Source organism: Oncorhynchus mykiss, chromosome 24, assembly GCF_057628025.1.
Source record: "Oncorhynchus mykiss isolate SJ-2025 chromosome 24, ASM5762802v1, whole genome shotgun sequence".
NCBI classification, from domain to species: Eukaryota; Metazoa; Chordata; class Actinopteri; order Salmoniformes; family Salmonidae; genus Oncorhynchus; species Oncorhynchus mykiss.
In genome coordinates this window covers 41,625,727-41,644,127 of record NC_143045.1, presented here as the reverse complement: position 1 = coordinate 41,644,127, position 18,401 = coordinate 41,625,727, and the positions used below count along the sequence as shown (strand labels likewise).

The 18,401-nt window shown below is 38.9% G+C and overlaps 1 protein-coding gene across 1 annotated transcript in view; it reads left to right on the top strand.

Moving 5' to 3' along the window:
- arrb1 (arrestin, beta 1) overlaps window positions 1-18,401 on the top strand; it is a 78,015-nt gene that overhangs the window by 27,265 nt on the left and 32,349 nt on the right. Inside the window, exons 6-11 of the mRNA XM_036962082.2 lie at window positions 760-819; window positions 1,868-1,935; window positions 3,172-3,307; window positions 12,880-12,964; window positions 13,304-13,376; window positions 14,768-14,905. Of these exons, the coding sequence (XP_036817977.1) occupies window positions 760-819; window positions 1,868-1,935; window positions 3,172-3,307; window positions 12,880-12,964; window positions 13,304-13,376; window positions 14,768-14,905 (560 nt within the window). The remainder of the gene's footprint in view (window positions 1-759; window positions 820-1,867; window positions 1,936-3,171; window positions 3,308-12,879; window positions 12,965-13,303; window positions 13,377-14,767; window positions 14,906-18,401) is intronic.

Genomic DNA, 18,401 nt, shown 5'->3' with positions numbered 1-18,401 from the left:
TTTAAGTACTAATTTTAAACCTCCTGTCAGCTGTTTTAAGTACTAATTTTAAACCTCCTGTCAGCTGTTTTAAGTACTAATTTTAAACCTCCTGTCAGCTGTTTTAAGTACTAATTTTAAACCTCCTGTCAGCTGTTTTAAGTACTAATTTTAAACCTCCTGTCAGCTGTTTTAAGTACTAATTTTAAACCTCCTGTCAGCTGTTTTAAGTACTAATTTTAAACCTCCTGTCAGCTGTTTTAAGTACTAATTTTAAACCTCCTGTCAGCTGTTTTAAGTACTAATTTTAAACCTCCTGTCAGCTGTTTTAAGTACTAATTTTAAACCTCCTGTCAGCTGTTTTAAGTACTAATTTTAAACCTCCTGTCAGCTGTTTTAAGTACTAATTTTAAACCTCCTGTCAGCTGTTTTAAGTACTAATTTTAAACCTCCTGTCAGCTGTTTTAAGTACTAATTTTAAACCTCCTGTCAGCTGTTTTAAGTACTAATTTTAAACCTCCTGTCAGCTGTTTTAAGTACTAATTTTAAACCTCCTGTCAGCTGTTTTAAGTACTAATTTTAAACCTCCTGTCAGCTGTTTTAAGTACTAATTTTAAACCTCCTGTCAGCTGTTTTAAGTACTAATTTTAAACCTCCTGTCAGCTGTTTTAAGTACTAATTTTAAACCTCCTGTCAGCTGTTTTAAGTACTAATTTTAAACCTCCTGTCAGCTGTTTTAAGTACTAATTTTGAAAAAAATGTTCATATTTCTGTTGACAGATTCCACTGAATTTACCGTGCTCAGTTACCCTGCAGCCTGGACCAGAGGACACAGGGAAGGTGCTTCTTGGGTTCAGCCAAAATCTACACTACTGGGTTGAAGGTTTTACGGAATCATGTAGTAACCAAAAAAGTGTTCAACAAATCAAAATATATTTAAGATTTTAGATTCTTCATAGTAGCCACTAATTTCCCTTGATGACAGTTTTGCACACTTTGGGCATTCTCTCAACCAGCTTCACCTGGAATGCTTTTCCAACAGTCTTGAAGGAGTTCCCACATATGCTGAGCACTTGTCGGCTGCTTTTCCTTCACTCTGCAGTCCAACTCATCCCAAACCATCTCAATTGGGTTGAGGTCAGGTGATTGTGGAGACCAGGTCATCTGATGCAGCACTCCATCACTCTCCTTCTCTGTCAAATAGCCCTTACACAGCCTGGAGGTGTGTTGGGTCATTTTCCTGTTGAAAAACAAATGATAGTCCCACTAAGCACACACAAATGTATCGTTGCAGAATGCTGTGGTAGCTATGCTGGTTAAGTGTGTCTTGAATCACAGACAGTGTCGCCAGCAAAGCACCCCCACACCATAACACCTCCTCCTCCATGCTTCACGGTGGGAACCACACATGCGGAGATCATCGTTTCATTCACACTGCGTCTCACAAAGACACAGCGGTTTTGAACCAAAAATCTCCAATTTGGACTCATCAGACCAAAGTACTGATTTCCACCGGTCTAATGTCCATTGCTCGTGTTTCTTGGCCCAAGCAAGTCTCTCATTCTTATTGGTGTCCTTTAGTAGTGGTTTCTTTGCAGCAATTCGACCATGAAGGACTGATTCACGCAGGCTCCTCTGAACAGTTGATTTTTTTCATGGTTACTACATGATTCCATATGTGTTATTTCATAGTTTTGATGTCTTCATTATTATTCTACAATGTAGAAAATAGTAAACAAAGAAATAAAGAAAAACCCTGGAACGAGTAGGTGATCTAAATCTTTTATCTGGTACTGTAACAGTTATATAACAATGCATGATGACATTTAAGCAGAAAAAGAATCCAACTTTAAAGCGAAATCCTGTTTTTTATATTTTGTCTCTGAAGGCCTGTGGGGTTGACTTTGAAGTCAAAGCGTTCTGCTCAGAGAACGTCCAAGACAAAATACATAAAAGGTAAAAAATCATTTCATAATTATACAAAATATAATTTTGTATAATAATTTTTATTTTACTAGGCAAGTCAGTTAAGAACAAATTCTTATTTTCAATGACGGCCCACCGGGGGTTAACTGCCTTGTTCAGGGACAGAACGACAGATTTGTACCTTGTCAGCTCGGGGGGTTTGAACTTGCAACCTTCCGGTTACTAGTCCAACGCTCTAACCACTAGGCTACCCTGCCGCCCCTCCACTCTAACCACTAGGCTACCCTGCCGCCCCTCCACTCTAACCACTAGGCTACCCTGCCGCCCCATACGTACATTATTATTATTAAATGTAGTTCGAATTATGGAGGGATGTTTTGGGAAAAACTACTTTTTTAAATCAGTCCAGAAGGTCTCAGAGATCTTAATTTCACACCATTGAAGCTCAGATTTGATTGGGTGGGGAGGTCCTGTGAGCACCAGCAGGGTAAATGGAGTCATTCCACACCACAATGACTGCATCGGCAAAATGGTGTATATAATATAGATATTATTATTATTATTACTCATATTGCTCTATAGTATTGCATTGCTGCCTAATAACTCAGTGTGTCTAACCCTTGTGTCTGAACAGGAAGTCAGTGTGTCTAACCCTAACCCTTGTGTCTGAACAGGAAGTCAGTGTGTCTAACCCTTGTGTCTGAACAGGAAGTCAGTGTGTCTAACCCTTGTGTCTGAACAGGAAGTCAGTGTGTCTAACCCTTGTGTCTGAACAGGAAGTCAGTGTGTCTAACCCTTGTGTCTGAACAGGAAGTCAGTGCGTCTAACCCTAACCCTTGTGTCTGAACAGGAAGTCAGTGTGTCTAACCCTAACCCTTGTGTCTGAACAGGAAGTCAGTGCGTCTAACCCTAACCCTTGTGTCTGAACAGGAAGTCAGTGTGTCTAACCTTAACCCTTGTGTCTGAACAGGAAGGCAGTGTGTCTAACCCTAACCCTTGTGTCTGAACAGGAAGTCAGTGTGTCTAACCCTTGTGTCTGAACAGGAAGTCAGTGTGTCTAACCCTAACCCTTGTGTCTGAACAGGAAGTCAGTGTGTCTAACCCTAACCCTTGTGTCTGAACAGGAAATCAGTGTGTCTAACCCTAACCCTTGTGTCTGAACAGGAAGTCAGTGCATCTAACCCTTGTGTCTGAACAGGAAGTCAGTGCATCTAACCCTTGTGTCTGAACAGGAAGTCAGTGCGTCTGATCCTTGTTTCTGAACAGGAACTCAGTGCGCCTGGTGATCCGTAAGGTCCAGTACGCCCCAGAGAAGCCCGGCCCCCAGCCCATGGCTGAGACCACCAGACAGTTCCTGATGTCTGACAAGCCACTGCACCTTGAGGCCTCACTGGATAAAGAGGTGATGGACATGTTTTTTTCTGCTGGTAGAGGACATCTCTACATTACTCTACATTCTTAGGCCTCTGAGATATCTACTGCAGCCCTCATCCTTCACATAAAACACCCGTTCTGTCAGTCACATTCTGTTAAAGGTCCCCAAAGCACACACATCCCTGGGTCGCTCTTCATTCAAACACTCATTCAATGTCACACTTACTGACAGTTGTGTCCCAGTTGTGTCCCAGCCCTTTGTGCTGTTGTCTGTGCCCAATCATGTTTGTATCCTGTTTTGTGCTGCTGCCATGTTGTGTTGCTACCATGTTGTTGTCATGTTGTGTTGCTACCATGTTGTTGTCATGTTGTGTTGCTACCATGTTGTGTTGTCATGTTTTGCTGCCTTGCTATGTTGTTGTCAGGTTGTGTTGCTACCATGTTGTGTTGTCATGTTGTGTGGCTACCATGTTGTGTTGTCATGTTGTGTGGCTACCATGTTGTTGTCATGTTGTGTTGCTACCATGTTGTGTTGTCATGTTGTGTGGCTACCATGTTGTTGTCATGTTGTGTTGCTACCATGTTGTGTTGTCATGTTTTGCTGCCTTGCTATGTTGTTGTCAGGTTGTGTTGCTACCATGTTGTTGTCATGTTGTGTTGCTACCATGCTGTGTTGTCATGTTTTGCTGCCTTGCTATGTTGTTGTCTTAGGTCTCTCTTTATGTAGTGTTGTGTTTTCTCACGTGTCGTGATGTGTGTTTTGTCCTATATATATTTATTTATTTTTTTAAAACATTTTTAACCTCAGTCCCCCGTCCCCGCAGGAGGCCTTTTGCCCTCTGGTAGGCCGTCATTGTAAATAAGAATTTGTTTTACCTGACTTGCCGAGTTAAATAAAGGTTCAATAAATACAAATAAAATAAGTTGCATTACTCTTCATTACTCTACATGATACTACATTACCCTACATTATACTACATTACACTACATTATACTACATTACTCTACATTATACTACATTACTCTACATTATACTACATTACCCTACATTATACTACATTACACTACATTATACTACATTACTCTACATTATACTACATTACCCTACATTATACAACATTACACTACATTATACTACATTACTCTACATTATACTACATTATACTACATTACTCTACATTATACTACATTACCCTACATTATACTACATTACACTACATTATACTACATTACTCTACATTATACTACATTACTCTACATTACTCTTCATTACTCTACATGACACTACATTACTCTACACTACCCTACATTACCCCACATTATACTACATTACACTACATTACACTACATTACACTACACTACCCTACACTACCCCACATTATACTTCATTACTCTACATTACACTACATTACACTACATTACACTACATTACCCTACATTACTCTACACTACCCTACACTACACTACCTTACTCTACATTACACTACATTACTCTACACTACTCTACATTACTCTACACTACTCTACATTATACTACATTACTCTACACTACCCTACATTACTCTACATTATACTACATTACTCTACATTATACTACATTACTCTACATTATACTACATTACTCTACATTATACTACATTACTCTACATTATACTACATTACTCTACATTATACTACATTACTCTACATTATACTACATTACTCTACATTATACTACATTACTCTACATTATACTACATTACTCTACATTATACTTCATTGCTCTACATTATACTACATTACTCTACATTATACTACATTACTCTACATTACACTACATTACACTACATTACTCTACACTACCCTACATTACCCCACATTATACTTCATTACTCTACATTACACTACATTACACTACATTACACTACATTACTCTACATTATACTACATTACTCTACATTATACTTCATTACTCTACATTATACTACATTACTCTACATTACACTACATTACCCTACATTACCCCACATTATACTTCATTACTCTACATTACACTACATTACACTACATTACACTACATTACTCTACATTATACTACATTACTCTACATTATACTACATTACTCTACATTATACTACATTACTCTACATTACACTACATTACTCTACACTACTCTACACTACCCTACATTACACTACATTACACTACACTACACTACATTACTCTACACTACCCTACATTACACTACATTATACTACATTACTCTACACTACCCTACATTACACTACAATACTCTACACTACACTACATTACACTACATTACTCTACACTACCTCTGCTGTACATTACAGTACATTATACTACATTACTCTTCATTACTCTACATTACTCTACACTACCCTACATTATTCTACATTACTCTACACTACCCTACATTATACTACATTACTCTACATTATACTACATTACTCTACACTACCCTACATTACACTACATTACCCCACATTATTCTACATTACACTACACTACTCTACACTACACTACATTACTCTACACTACCCTACACTACACTACATTACTCTACATTACTCTACACTACCCTACATTACACTACATTATACTACATTACTCTACACTACCCTACATTACACTACAATACTCTACACTACACTACATTACACTACATTACTCTACACTACACTACATTACTCTACATTACTCTACACTACCCTACATTACACTACATTATACTACATTACTCTACACTACCCTACATTACACTACATTATACTACATTACACTACACTATCCTACATTACACTACATTATACTACATTACTCTACACTACCTCTGCTGTACATTACAGTACATTATACTACATTACTCTTCATTACTCTACACTACCCTACATTACACTACATTATACTACATTACACTACATTATACTACATTACTCTTCATTACTCTACACTACCCTACATTACACTACATTATACTACATTACACTACACTATCCTACATTACACTACATTATACTACATTACTCTACACTACCTCTGCTGTACATTACAGTACATTATACTACATTACTCTTCATTACTCTACACTACCCTACATTACACTACATTATACTACATTACACTACATTATACTACATTACTCTTCATTACTCTACACTACCTCTGCTGTACATTACAGTACATTATACTACATTACTTCACATTATACTAAGTTAGTCCACATTTCTCCACATTATACTACATTACCCTACCTTTTAGTATTGTTTTTATTATGGATCCCCATTAGTTCCTGCCGAGGCAGCAGCTACTCTTCCTGGGGTTTATTATGGATCCCCATTAGTTCCTGTCAAGGCAACAGCTACTCTTCCTGGGGTTTATTATGGATCCCCATTAGTTCCTGCCGAGGCAGCAGCTACTCTTCCTGGGGTTTATTATGGATCCCCATTAGTTCCTGCCATGGCAGCAGCTACTCTTCCTGGGGTTTATTATAGATCCCCATTAGTTCCTGCCAAGGCAGCAGCTACTCTTCCTGGGGTTTATTATGGATCCCCATTAGTTCCTGCCGAGGCAGCAGCTACTCTTCCTGGGGTTTATTATGGATCCCCATTAGTTCCTGTCAAGACAGCAGCTACTCTTCCTGGAGTTTATTATGGATCCCCATTAGTTCCTGTCAAGACAGCAGCTACTCTTCCTGGGGTTTATTATGGATCCCCATTAGTTCCTGCCAAGGCAGCAGCTACTCTTCCTGGGGTTTATTATGGATCCCCATTAGTTCCTGCCAAGTCAGCAGCTAGTCTTCCTGGGGTTTATTATGGATCCCCATTAGTTCCTGCCAAGGCAGCAGCTACTCTTCCTGGGGTTTATTATGGATCCCCATTTGTTCCTGCCAAGTCAGCAGCTACTCTTCCTGGGGTTGTTATGGATCCCCATTAGTTCCTGCCAAGGCAGCAGCTACTCTTCCTGGGGTTTATTATGGATCCCCATTAGTTCCTGCCAAGGCAGCAGCTACTCTTCCTGGGGTTTATTATGGATCCCCGTTAGTTCCTGCCAAGGCAGCAGCTACTCTTCCTGGGGTTTATTAGGGATCCCCATTAGTTCCTGCCATGGCAGCAGCTACTCTTCCTGGGGTTTATTATGGATCCCCATTAGTTCCTGTCAAGGCAGCAGCTAGTCTTCCTGGGGTTTATTATGGATCCCCATTAGTTCCTGTCAAGGCAGCAGCTACTTTTCCTGGGGTTTATTATGGATCCCCATTAGTTCCTGCCAAGGCAGCAGCTACTCTTCCTGGGGTTTATTATGGATCCCCATTAGTTCCTGTCAAGGCAGCAGCTAGTCTTCCTGGGGTTTATTATGGATCCCCATTAATTCTTGCCAAGGCAGCAGCTACTCTTCCTGGGGTTTATTATGGATCCCCATTAGTTCCTGCCAAGGCAGCAGCTACTCTTCCTGGGGTTTATTATGGATCCCCATTAGTTCCTGCCAAGGCAGCAGCTAGTCTTCCTGGGGTTTATTATGGATCCCCATTAGTTCCTGCCATGGCAGCAGCTAGTCTTCCTGGGGTCTGGCAAAATTTAGGCAGTTCTACATTTTAAAAACATTACAATACATTCATAACAGATTTTACAACACATTACTTGTGTGCCCTCAGGCCCCTACTTCACAACCACACATCTACAACACAAAGTCCATGTGTGTATAGTGCGTATGTTATTGTGTGTATGCATGTGTCTGTACCTATGTTTGTGTTGCTTCACAGTCCACGCTGTTACATAAGGTGTATGTTTACCTGTTAATTTAAATCTGATTCTACTGCTGCATCAGTTACCTGATGTGGAATAGAGTTCCATGAAGTCATGGCTCTCACAAATACAAGTAGTGATGAAGTCAATCTGTCCTCCTTTAGAGCCAGGAGAGATTGACATGCATATTATTAATGTTAGCTCTCTGTGTACATCCAAGTCTGTGACACCTGACCACACGACTTAACAGTAGTCCAGCTGTGACAAAACTAGAGCCTGTAGGACCTGCCATATTGATCGTGCTTTTAAGAAGGTAGAGCAGCGCTTTATTATGGACAGGCTTCTCCCCATCTTAGTTACTGTTGTATCAATATGTTTTAACCATGACAGTTTACAATCCAGGGTTACTCCATCCAGGGTTACTCCATCCAGGGTTACTCCAAGCAGTTTAGTCTCCTCAACTTGCTCAATTTCCACATCATTTATTACAAGTTTTAGTTGAGGTTCTGGGTTTAGTGAAAGATTTGTCCCAAATTCAATGCTTTTCGTTTAAAAAAATATATATTTAGGACTAACTTATTTCTTGCCACTAATTCTAAAACTAACCGCAGCCCTTTGTTATGTGTTGCGGTCATTTCAGTAGCTGTAGTAGCTGACGTGTATAGTGTTGAGTCAACAGCATACATAGAAACTCTGGCTTTACTCAAAGTCAGTGGCATGTCGTTAGTACACATTTTAAAAAGCAAGGGGCCTAGAGAGCTACCCTGAGGAATTCCTGATTATATGTGATAGGCTTCCATTAAAGAACACTCTCTGTGTTATGTTAGACAGGTAACTCTTTATCCACATTATAGCAGGGTGTGTAAAGCAATAACACATAAGTTTTTCCAGCAGCAGACTATGATCAATAATATCAAAAGCCGCACTGAAGTCTAACAAAACAGCCTCCACAATCTTTTTATCAATTTCTTTCAGCCAATCATTAGTCACTGTGTGAGTGTTGTGCTTGTTAAATGTCCTTCCCTATAACTGTGCTGAAAGTCTGTTTGTCAATTTGTTTACTGTTAAATAACATTGTTTCTGGTCAAACACAATTTTTTCCAAAACTTTCCAAAGGGTTCGTAACAGGCTGATTGGTCGGCTATTTGAGCCAGTAAAGGGGGCTTTACTATTCTTAGGTCGCGGAATGACTTTAGCTTCCCTCCAGGCCTGAGAGCACACACTTTCTAGTAGGCTTAAGTTTAATATATGTCAAATAGGAGTGGCAATATCGTCCGCTATTATCCTGTAATTCTCCATCCAAGTTGTCAGACCCGGGTGGCTTGTCATTGTTGATAGACAACAATACTTTTTTTCACCTCTTCCACACTCACTTTACGGAATTCAGAATTACAACGCTCGTCTTTCCTTATTTGGTCAGATATACTTGGGTGTGTAGTGTCAGCGTTTGTTGTGGAGGACTGGCTAGGACAGACAAGCCCCATACTATTGTGGAGGACTGGCTAGGACAGACAAGCCCCATACTATTGTGGAGGACTGGCTAGGACAGACAAGCCCCATACTATTATGGAGGACTGGCTGGGACAGGCAAGCACCATACTATTGTGGAGGACTGGCTAGGACAGGCAAGCCCCATACTATTGTGGAGGAGTGGCTGGGACAGGCAAGCCCCATACTATTGTGGAGGAGTGGCTAGGACAGACAAGCACCATACTATTGTGGAGGAGTGGCTAAGACAGACAAGCCCCATACTATTGTAGAGGAGTGGCTAGGACAGGCAAGCCCCATACTATTGTGGAGGAGTGGCTAGGAAACGGGGGAAAAGGCGGGAAAAAACTATACAGATGTAACAGTATAACTTTAGACCGTCCCCTCGCCCATACCCGGGCGTGAACCTAGGACCCTCTGCAAGGGTCAACAAGTCACCCACGAAGCATCGTTACCCATCGCTCCACAAAAGCCGTGGCCCTCGCAGAGCAAAGGTAACCACTACTTCAAGGTCTCAGAGCGAGTGAAGTCACCGATTGAAACGATATTTAGCGCACACCACCGCTAACTAAGCTAGCCGTTTCACATCCGTTACACCAGCACCACCGCTAACTAAGCTAGCCGTTTCACATCCGTTACACCAGCACCACCGCTAACTAAGCTAGCCGTTTCACATCCGTTACACCAGCACCACCGCTAACTAAGCTAGCCGTTTCACATCCGTTACACCAGCACCACCGCTAACTAAGCTAGCCGTTTCACATCCGTTACACAGACATATACCTTCATCGAACAACACTGTTTCACGATGCATTAGTGATATGGCGGGAGATGTTTTGAAACAATTCGCATACCAGTGAATTCTATGTGTTACAGCTGGATGGGAATGGGAATGGCTTGGCAGCGACAGCTTGAAAGATGTTTTGGACACTACAGTGACAATGGTTAACTTTGTTAAAGCAGAAGGCCCCTGAACTCTCGTGTATTTCCTGAACTACGCAATGATACGGGCAGCGACCTTGTAACGCTTTTACAACAAACAGATGCGCGTTGGTTATCAAGGGAATAAGTATTGACATGTTGTTTTAAATTGAGAGACGAACTTAAAGTTTTCTTTACTGACCATCATTTTCACTTGTCTGACCGCTTGCAGGATGACGGGTTTCTCACATGCCTGGCCAAATCTGGGTGATGTTTTTTCTCACCTGAATGATCTGAATCTAGGATTACAGGGACTCTCCGCAACTATATTCAATGTGGGGGACTAAATTGAGGCTATGATTAAGAAGTTGGAGCTCTTCTCTGTCTTCATTAACAAGGACAACACACAGGTCTTTCCATCATTGTATGATTTTTTTTGTGTGCAAATGAACTCAAGCTTACGGACAATGTCAAATGTGATATAGTGAAGCACCTGAGTGAGTTGGGTGCGCAATTACGCAGATGACACAAACAACTGGATTCGTTATCTCTTTCATGCTCTGAAAGAGTTATGTGCATCCTTTAAAGCACACCCTTCTCATGAACCTGTTGTGAGTTATTCACCATTTCAGATGAGGTAATAAGGTTTTATATGTAAGATGGTTAAATAAAGAGCAAAATGATTGATTATTATAATATTATTATTTGTGCCCTGGTCCTATAAGAGCTCTTTGTCACTTCCCACGAGCCGGGTTGTGACAAAGACTCACACTCATTCTTATGTTTAATAAATGTATTGTATAGTGTGTGATTGGATTTTTCTCAGGCTTTCGCCTGCAATATCAGTTCTGTTATACTCACAGACAATATTTTTACAGTTTTGGAAACTTTAGAGTGTTTTCTATCGTAAGCTGTCAATTATATTCATATTCTAGCATCTTGTCCTGACAAAATATCCCATTTACTACGGGGACATTATTTTTCCAAAAATGAAAATACTGCCCCCTAGTCACAAAAGGTTATTAATAAATGTATCATATAGTGTGTGTGTGTGGCAGGCTTAAAATGATGACAAAAACAACATTTGAGAGTGCGCTGACCCTGGTGCTAGAGGGGGTACAGCTGAAGGTTGAATGTTTGAAGGGGTACAGGACTATAAAACGTTTGGGAACCACTGCTCTACATCATACTACATTATACTACATTACTCTACATTATGCCAAATTACTCTACATTATACTACATTACTCTACATTATACTACATCACTCTACATCATACTATATTATACTACATTACTCTACATTATACTACATTACTCCACGTTATACTACATTACTCTACATCATACTACATTATACTACATTGCTCTCATCATACTACATTATACTACATTACTCTACTTCATGGCACATTGCTCTAATTATACTACATTACTCTACATCATACTACACTATACCGCATAATACTACATTACTCTCCATTACACTACATTACATTGCATTACTCCACATCATACTACATTATACTACATTACTCCCCATTATACATTACCCTACATTATACTACATTACTCTACATTATACTACATTACTCTACATTATACTACACTATACCGCATAATTACTCTCCGTTACACTCCATTACACTACATTACTCTACATTACATTGCATTACTCCACATCATACCACATTATACTCCATTACTCCCCATTATACATTACCCTACATTATACTACATTACTCCCCATTATACCACATTACTCTACATTATACTACATTACTCTGCATTATACTACATCACTCTGCATCATACTATATTATAATACATTACTCTACATTATACTACATTACTCTACATTATACTACATCACTCTACATCATACTATATTATACTACATTACTCTACATTATACTTCATTACTCCACATTATACTACATTACTCTACATCATACTACATTATACTACATTACTCTACATCATACTACATTATACTACATTACTCCCAATATACATTACCCTGCATTATACTACATTACTCTACATTATGCCAAATTACTCTACATTATACTACATTGCTCTACATCATACTACATTACTCTCCATTACACTACATTACTCTACATTACATTACATTACTCCACATCATACTACATTATACTACATTACTCCCCATTATACATTATCCTACATCATACTACATTACTCCCCATTATACCACATTACTCTACATTATACTACATTACTCTACATTTTTACTACATTACTCTACATCATACTACATCATACTACATTACTCTCCATTATACTACATGACTCTCCATTATACTACATTACTCTCCATTATACAGTGTTAATCCACATTATGTTACTAGGTCTACTGTTTTTCTGGGGGGAGGAGGGTGTTTGTTTGGGGGGGTACAGTAATATCTTTTGCATCTTTCCTTCCAGATCTACTACCACGGGGAGCCTATCAGTGTCAACGTTCACGTCACAAACAACACCAACAAGACGGTGAAGAAAATGAAGATTTCAGGTGACAGCAACATACACTTCAGTATCAAATTACTGGTAGTCCTGTGTGTTTCTTTCAGAACGTTGATGCGTTCTACAGATGTAGGATCTTTGACCTATATTGTCACGGCAACAAAAAAAATATCCTGCAGCAACAGGATTTGAACGTTTAGTCCATAATGTTATTTGGACGGTGGTTAACGTTATTAGCTGGCCAAAAGTAGGCTACATTGAAAAGTGCAATACTGTTAATGTAGGTTTTCAGTGAATTCATGAAGCTCATCTAAGGAATATTCTCAGGAACAAAAGAGTGATCAAATTAAGATACTACATCTGTAACAATTGTAATTTCTATTCACAGTGCGTCAGTATGCAGACATCTGTCTATTCAACACAGCACAATACAGATGCCCGGTCGCAACAGAGGAGACAGAGTACGTTTCTTTACGTTTTTTACAACACAGAAATCTGACATGTAGGCCAGTCCAGTCTTCAATAACTAATCTGACATGTAGACCAGTCCAGTCTTCAATAACTAATCAATAACTAATCTGACATGTAGACCAGTCCTGTCTTCAATAACTAATCTGACATGTAGGCCAGTCCTGTCTTCAATAACTAATCTGACATGTAGGCCAGTCCTGTCTTCAATAACTAATCAATAACTAATCTGACATGTAGGCCAGTCCTGTCTTCAATAACTAATCTGACATGTAGGCCAGTCCTGTCTTCAATAACTAATCAATAACTAATCTGACATGTAGGCCAGTCCTGTCTTCAATAACTAATCTGACATGTAGACCAGTCCTGTCTTCAATAACTAATCTGACATGTAGGCCAGTCCTGTCTTCAATAACTAATCAATAACTAATCTGACATGTAGGCCAGTCCTGTCTTCAATAACTAATCTGACATGTAGGCCAGTCCTGTCTTCAATAACTAATCTGACATGTAGACCAGTCCAGTCTTCAATAACTAATCTGACATGTAGACCAGTCCTGTCTTCAATAACTAATCTGACATGTAGGCCAGTCCTGTCTTCAATAACTAATCTGACATGTAGGCCAGTCCTGTCTTCAATAACTAATCAATAACTAATCTGACATGTAGGCCAGTCCTGTCTTCAATAACTAATCTGACATGTAGACCAGTCCAGTCTTCAATAACTAATCTGACATGTAGACCAGTCCTGTCTTCAATAACTAATCTGACATGTAGACCAGTCCAGTCTTCAATAACTAATCTGACATGTAGACCAGCCCAGTCTTCAATAACTAATCTGACATGTAGACCAGTCCAGTCTTCAATAACTAATCAATAACTAATCTGACATGTAGGCCAGTCCTGTCTTCAATAACTAATCTGACATGTAGACCAGCCCAGTCTTCAATAACTAATCTGACATGTAGACCAGTCCAGTCTTCAATAACTAATCAATAACTAATCTGACATGTAGGCCAGTCCTGTCTTCAATAACTAATCTGACATGTAGACCAGTCCAGTCTTCAATAACTAATCAATAACTAATCTGACATGCAGGCCAGTCCTGTCTTCAATAACTAATCTGACATGTAGACCAGTCCAGTCTTCAATAACTAATCTGAAATGTGGATATAGAGATAAAATACTATCGTCATAGTGTTTTTTAGGATTGAGACATTGCCGGATGGTATGCCTGGTTAACCGTCATAAACACAAATTGAGACTATAAATCAATTAAAAAGCAGGCCAAGCGTTAGTCATGATCACAGATAAGAACCATCCTCACGTACGGTACGTCAACCTCGTGCAACTGATCTGGTGTTATTGATTATCGTTGTCGCAGTGACGTGGTGGCTCCGAGTTCAACGTTTTGTAAAGTCTACACCCTCACCCCTTTCCTCAACAACAACCGAGAGAAACGTGGTCTGGCATTGGACGGGAAACTGAAACACGAGGACACAAACCTGGCTTCTAGTACATTGTGAGTACAATATGTTAAGCTATTTTATACAATGCTGTGCTATGCTATAATATACTATGCTATACTATACTATGTTATACTATGTAATGTTATGCTATACTATAATATTCTAAACTATGCTATACTATACTATAAAATTATAAACTATGTTATACTATAATATAATATTCTAAACTGTGTTATACTATACTATACACTATGTTATACTATAATATTCTAAACTGTGTTATACTATACTATACACTATGTTATACTACACTATGCTATACTATAATATAATATTCTAAACTGTCTTATACTATACTATACTATGCTATACTACACTATGTTATACTATAATATTCTAAACTGTGTTATGCTATATTATGTTAAACTATACTATGTTATACAATACTGTACTATAATATTCTATACGGTGTCATACTATACTATGCTATACTATAATATTCTAAACTGTGTTATGCTATATTATGTTAAACTATACTATGTTATACAATACTGTACTATAATATTCTAAACTATGTTATACAATACTGTACTATAATATTCTAAACTGTGTTATACAATACTGTACTATAATATTCTAAACTGTGTTATACTATACCATACTTTACTATGTCATACTATTCTATGCAATCTTATAATATACTATTCTATACTGTGTTGTACTATACTATGTTATACTATGGTATTCTATTCTTTACTATGTTATATTATACTATTCTATGCTATGTTATACTACACTATGTCATATACTAACCTATACTATTCCATGTTAACTTTTTTATACAATACTATAACATACTATATACCATGTTATACTATTGTATACTATGCTATACTATACTATTCCACCCTATGTTATACTCTACCATGCTATACTGTTCTATACTATGTTATACCATACTATGCTCTATTATACTATACAATTCTATACCGTGTTCTACTATTTTATACTATGTTGTATTATTCTATACTATGTTATATTATTCTATACTATGTTGTACTATTCTATACTATGTTATATTATTCTATACTATGTTACAGTATACTATTCTATACTATGTTACACTGTTCTGTAATATGTTATACTATACTATTATATTCTATACTACCATGTACTATGCGTTACTATGCTATACTGTTATACTATACTATGCTGCTATACCACACTACACTGTTATACTATGCTATACCATGCTGTACTATACTACGCTGTTATACTATACTATACTAGTGTATACTATGCCATACTATTATATACTATGCTGTACTATACTACGCTGTTATACTATACTATACTATTGTATACTACGCTATACTATAATATACTATGCCGTACTATACTACACTATTGTATACTATGCTATACTATAATATACTATGCGGTACTATACTACACTGTTATACTATGCTATACTATAATACACTTTTATACTATGCTATACTATTATATACTATGCTGTACTATACTACGCTGTTATACTAAGCTATACTATAATACAGTGCCAGTCAAAAGTTTGGACAGACCTACTCACTCAAGGATTTTTCTTTATTTTTACTATTTTGTACATTGTAGAATAATAGTGAAGATATCAAAACTATGAAATAAGACATATGGAATAATGTAGTAACCAAAACATAATTTAGTAAAACCATCAATGTATATTTTATATTTGAGATTCTTCAAAGTAGCCATCCTTTGCCTTGATGACAGCTCTGCACACCCTTGGCATTCTCTCAACCAGCTTCATGAGGTAGCCACCTGGAATGCATTTCAATTAACAGGTGTGCCTTGTTAAAAGTGAATTTGTTAACTTTCCTTCTTAATGCGTTTGACCCATCAGTTGTGTTGTGACAAGGTAGGGGTGGAATACAGAAGATAGCCCTATTTGGTAAAAGACCAACCTCATAGTATGGCAAGAACAGCTCAAATAAGCAAAGATAAACGACAGTCCATCATTACTTTAAGACATGAAGGTCAGTCAATCTGGAAAAGTTCAAGAACTTTGAAAGTTTCTTCAAGTGTAGTCGCAAAAACCATCAAGCACTATGATGAAACTGGCTCTCATGAGGACCGCCACAGGAAAGGAAGACCCAGAGTTACCGCTGTTGCAGAGGAAAAGTTCATTAGAGTTAACTGCACCTCAGATTGCAGCACAAATAACTGCTTCAGAGTTCAAGTAACAGAGACATCTCAACATCAACTGTTCAGAGGAGACTGTGTGAATCAGGCCTTCATGGTCGAATTGCTGCAAAGAAACCACTACTAAGGACACCAATAAGAAGAAGAGACTTGCTTTGGCCAAGAAACACGAGCAATGGACATTAGACTTGTGGAAATATGTCCTTTGGTCTGATGAGTCCAAATTTGAGATTTGTCTTTGTGAGACGCAGAGCAGGTGAACGGATGATCTCTGCATGTGTGGTTCCCACCGTGAAGCATGGTGGAGGAGGTGTGATGGTGTGGGGGTTCTTTGTTGGTGACACTGTCTGACACTGTCTATTCTATGCTATGCTATACTATTCTATGCTATGCTCTGCTATGTCATGTTAAGGTTTCCCCCACTGTGGAGGGATAAAAGCTGAAGTTAGGCTTGCTGTCTTCAGACATATTGTGTATGGACCCTATTATTGTCTTGATGTCGTTGTCCGATACTTTCTCCTATTACACAGTTCATATCTGTATACAACAACCACACCAGCTTCCACAATCCCACCAACAATCCCACCAGTTTCCACAATCCCACCAGTTTCCACAATCCCACCAGCTTCCACAATCCCACCAACATTCCCACCAGTTTCCACAATCCCACCAACAATCCCACCAGTTTCCACAATCCCACCAGTTTCCACAATCCCACCAGTTTCCACAATCCCACCAGCTTCCACAACCACACCAGTTTCCACAATCCCACAAGCTTCCACAATCCCACCAGCTTTCACAATTCCACCAGTTTCCACAACCACACCAGCTTCCACAATCCCACCAGTTTCCACAACCACACCAGCTTCCACAATCCCACCAGCTTCCACAATCCCACCAGCTTCTACAATCCCACCAGTTTCCACAATCCCACCAGCTTCTACAATCCCACCAGTTTCCACAATCCCACCAGTTTCCACAATCCCACCAGTTTCTACAATCCCACCAGTTTCCACAATCCCACCAGCTTCCACAATCCCGCCGATATTCCCACCAGTTTCCACAATCCCACCAGCTTCCACAATCCCGCTGATATTCCCACCAGTCCACAATCCCACCAGTTTCCACAATCCCACAAATTTCCACAATCTCACCAACAATCCCACCAGCTTCCAAAATCCCACCAGTTTCCACAATCCCACCAGCTTCCACAATCCCACCAGTTTCCACAATCCCACCAGCTTCCACAATCCCACCAGCTTCCACAATCCCACCAGCTTCCACAATCCCATCATCTTCCACAATCCCACCAGCTTCCACAATCCCACCAACATTCCCACCAGTTTCCAC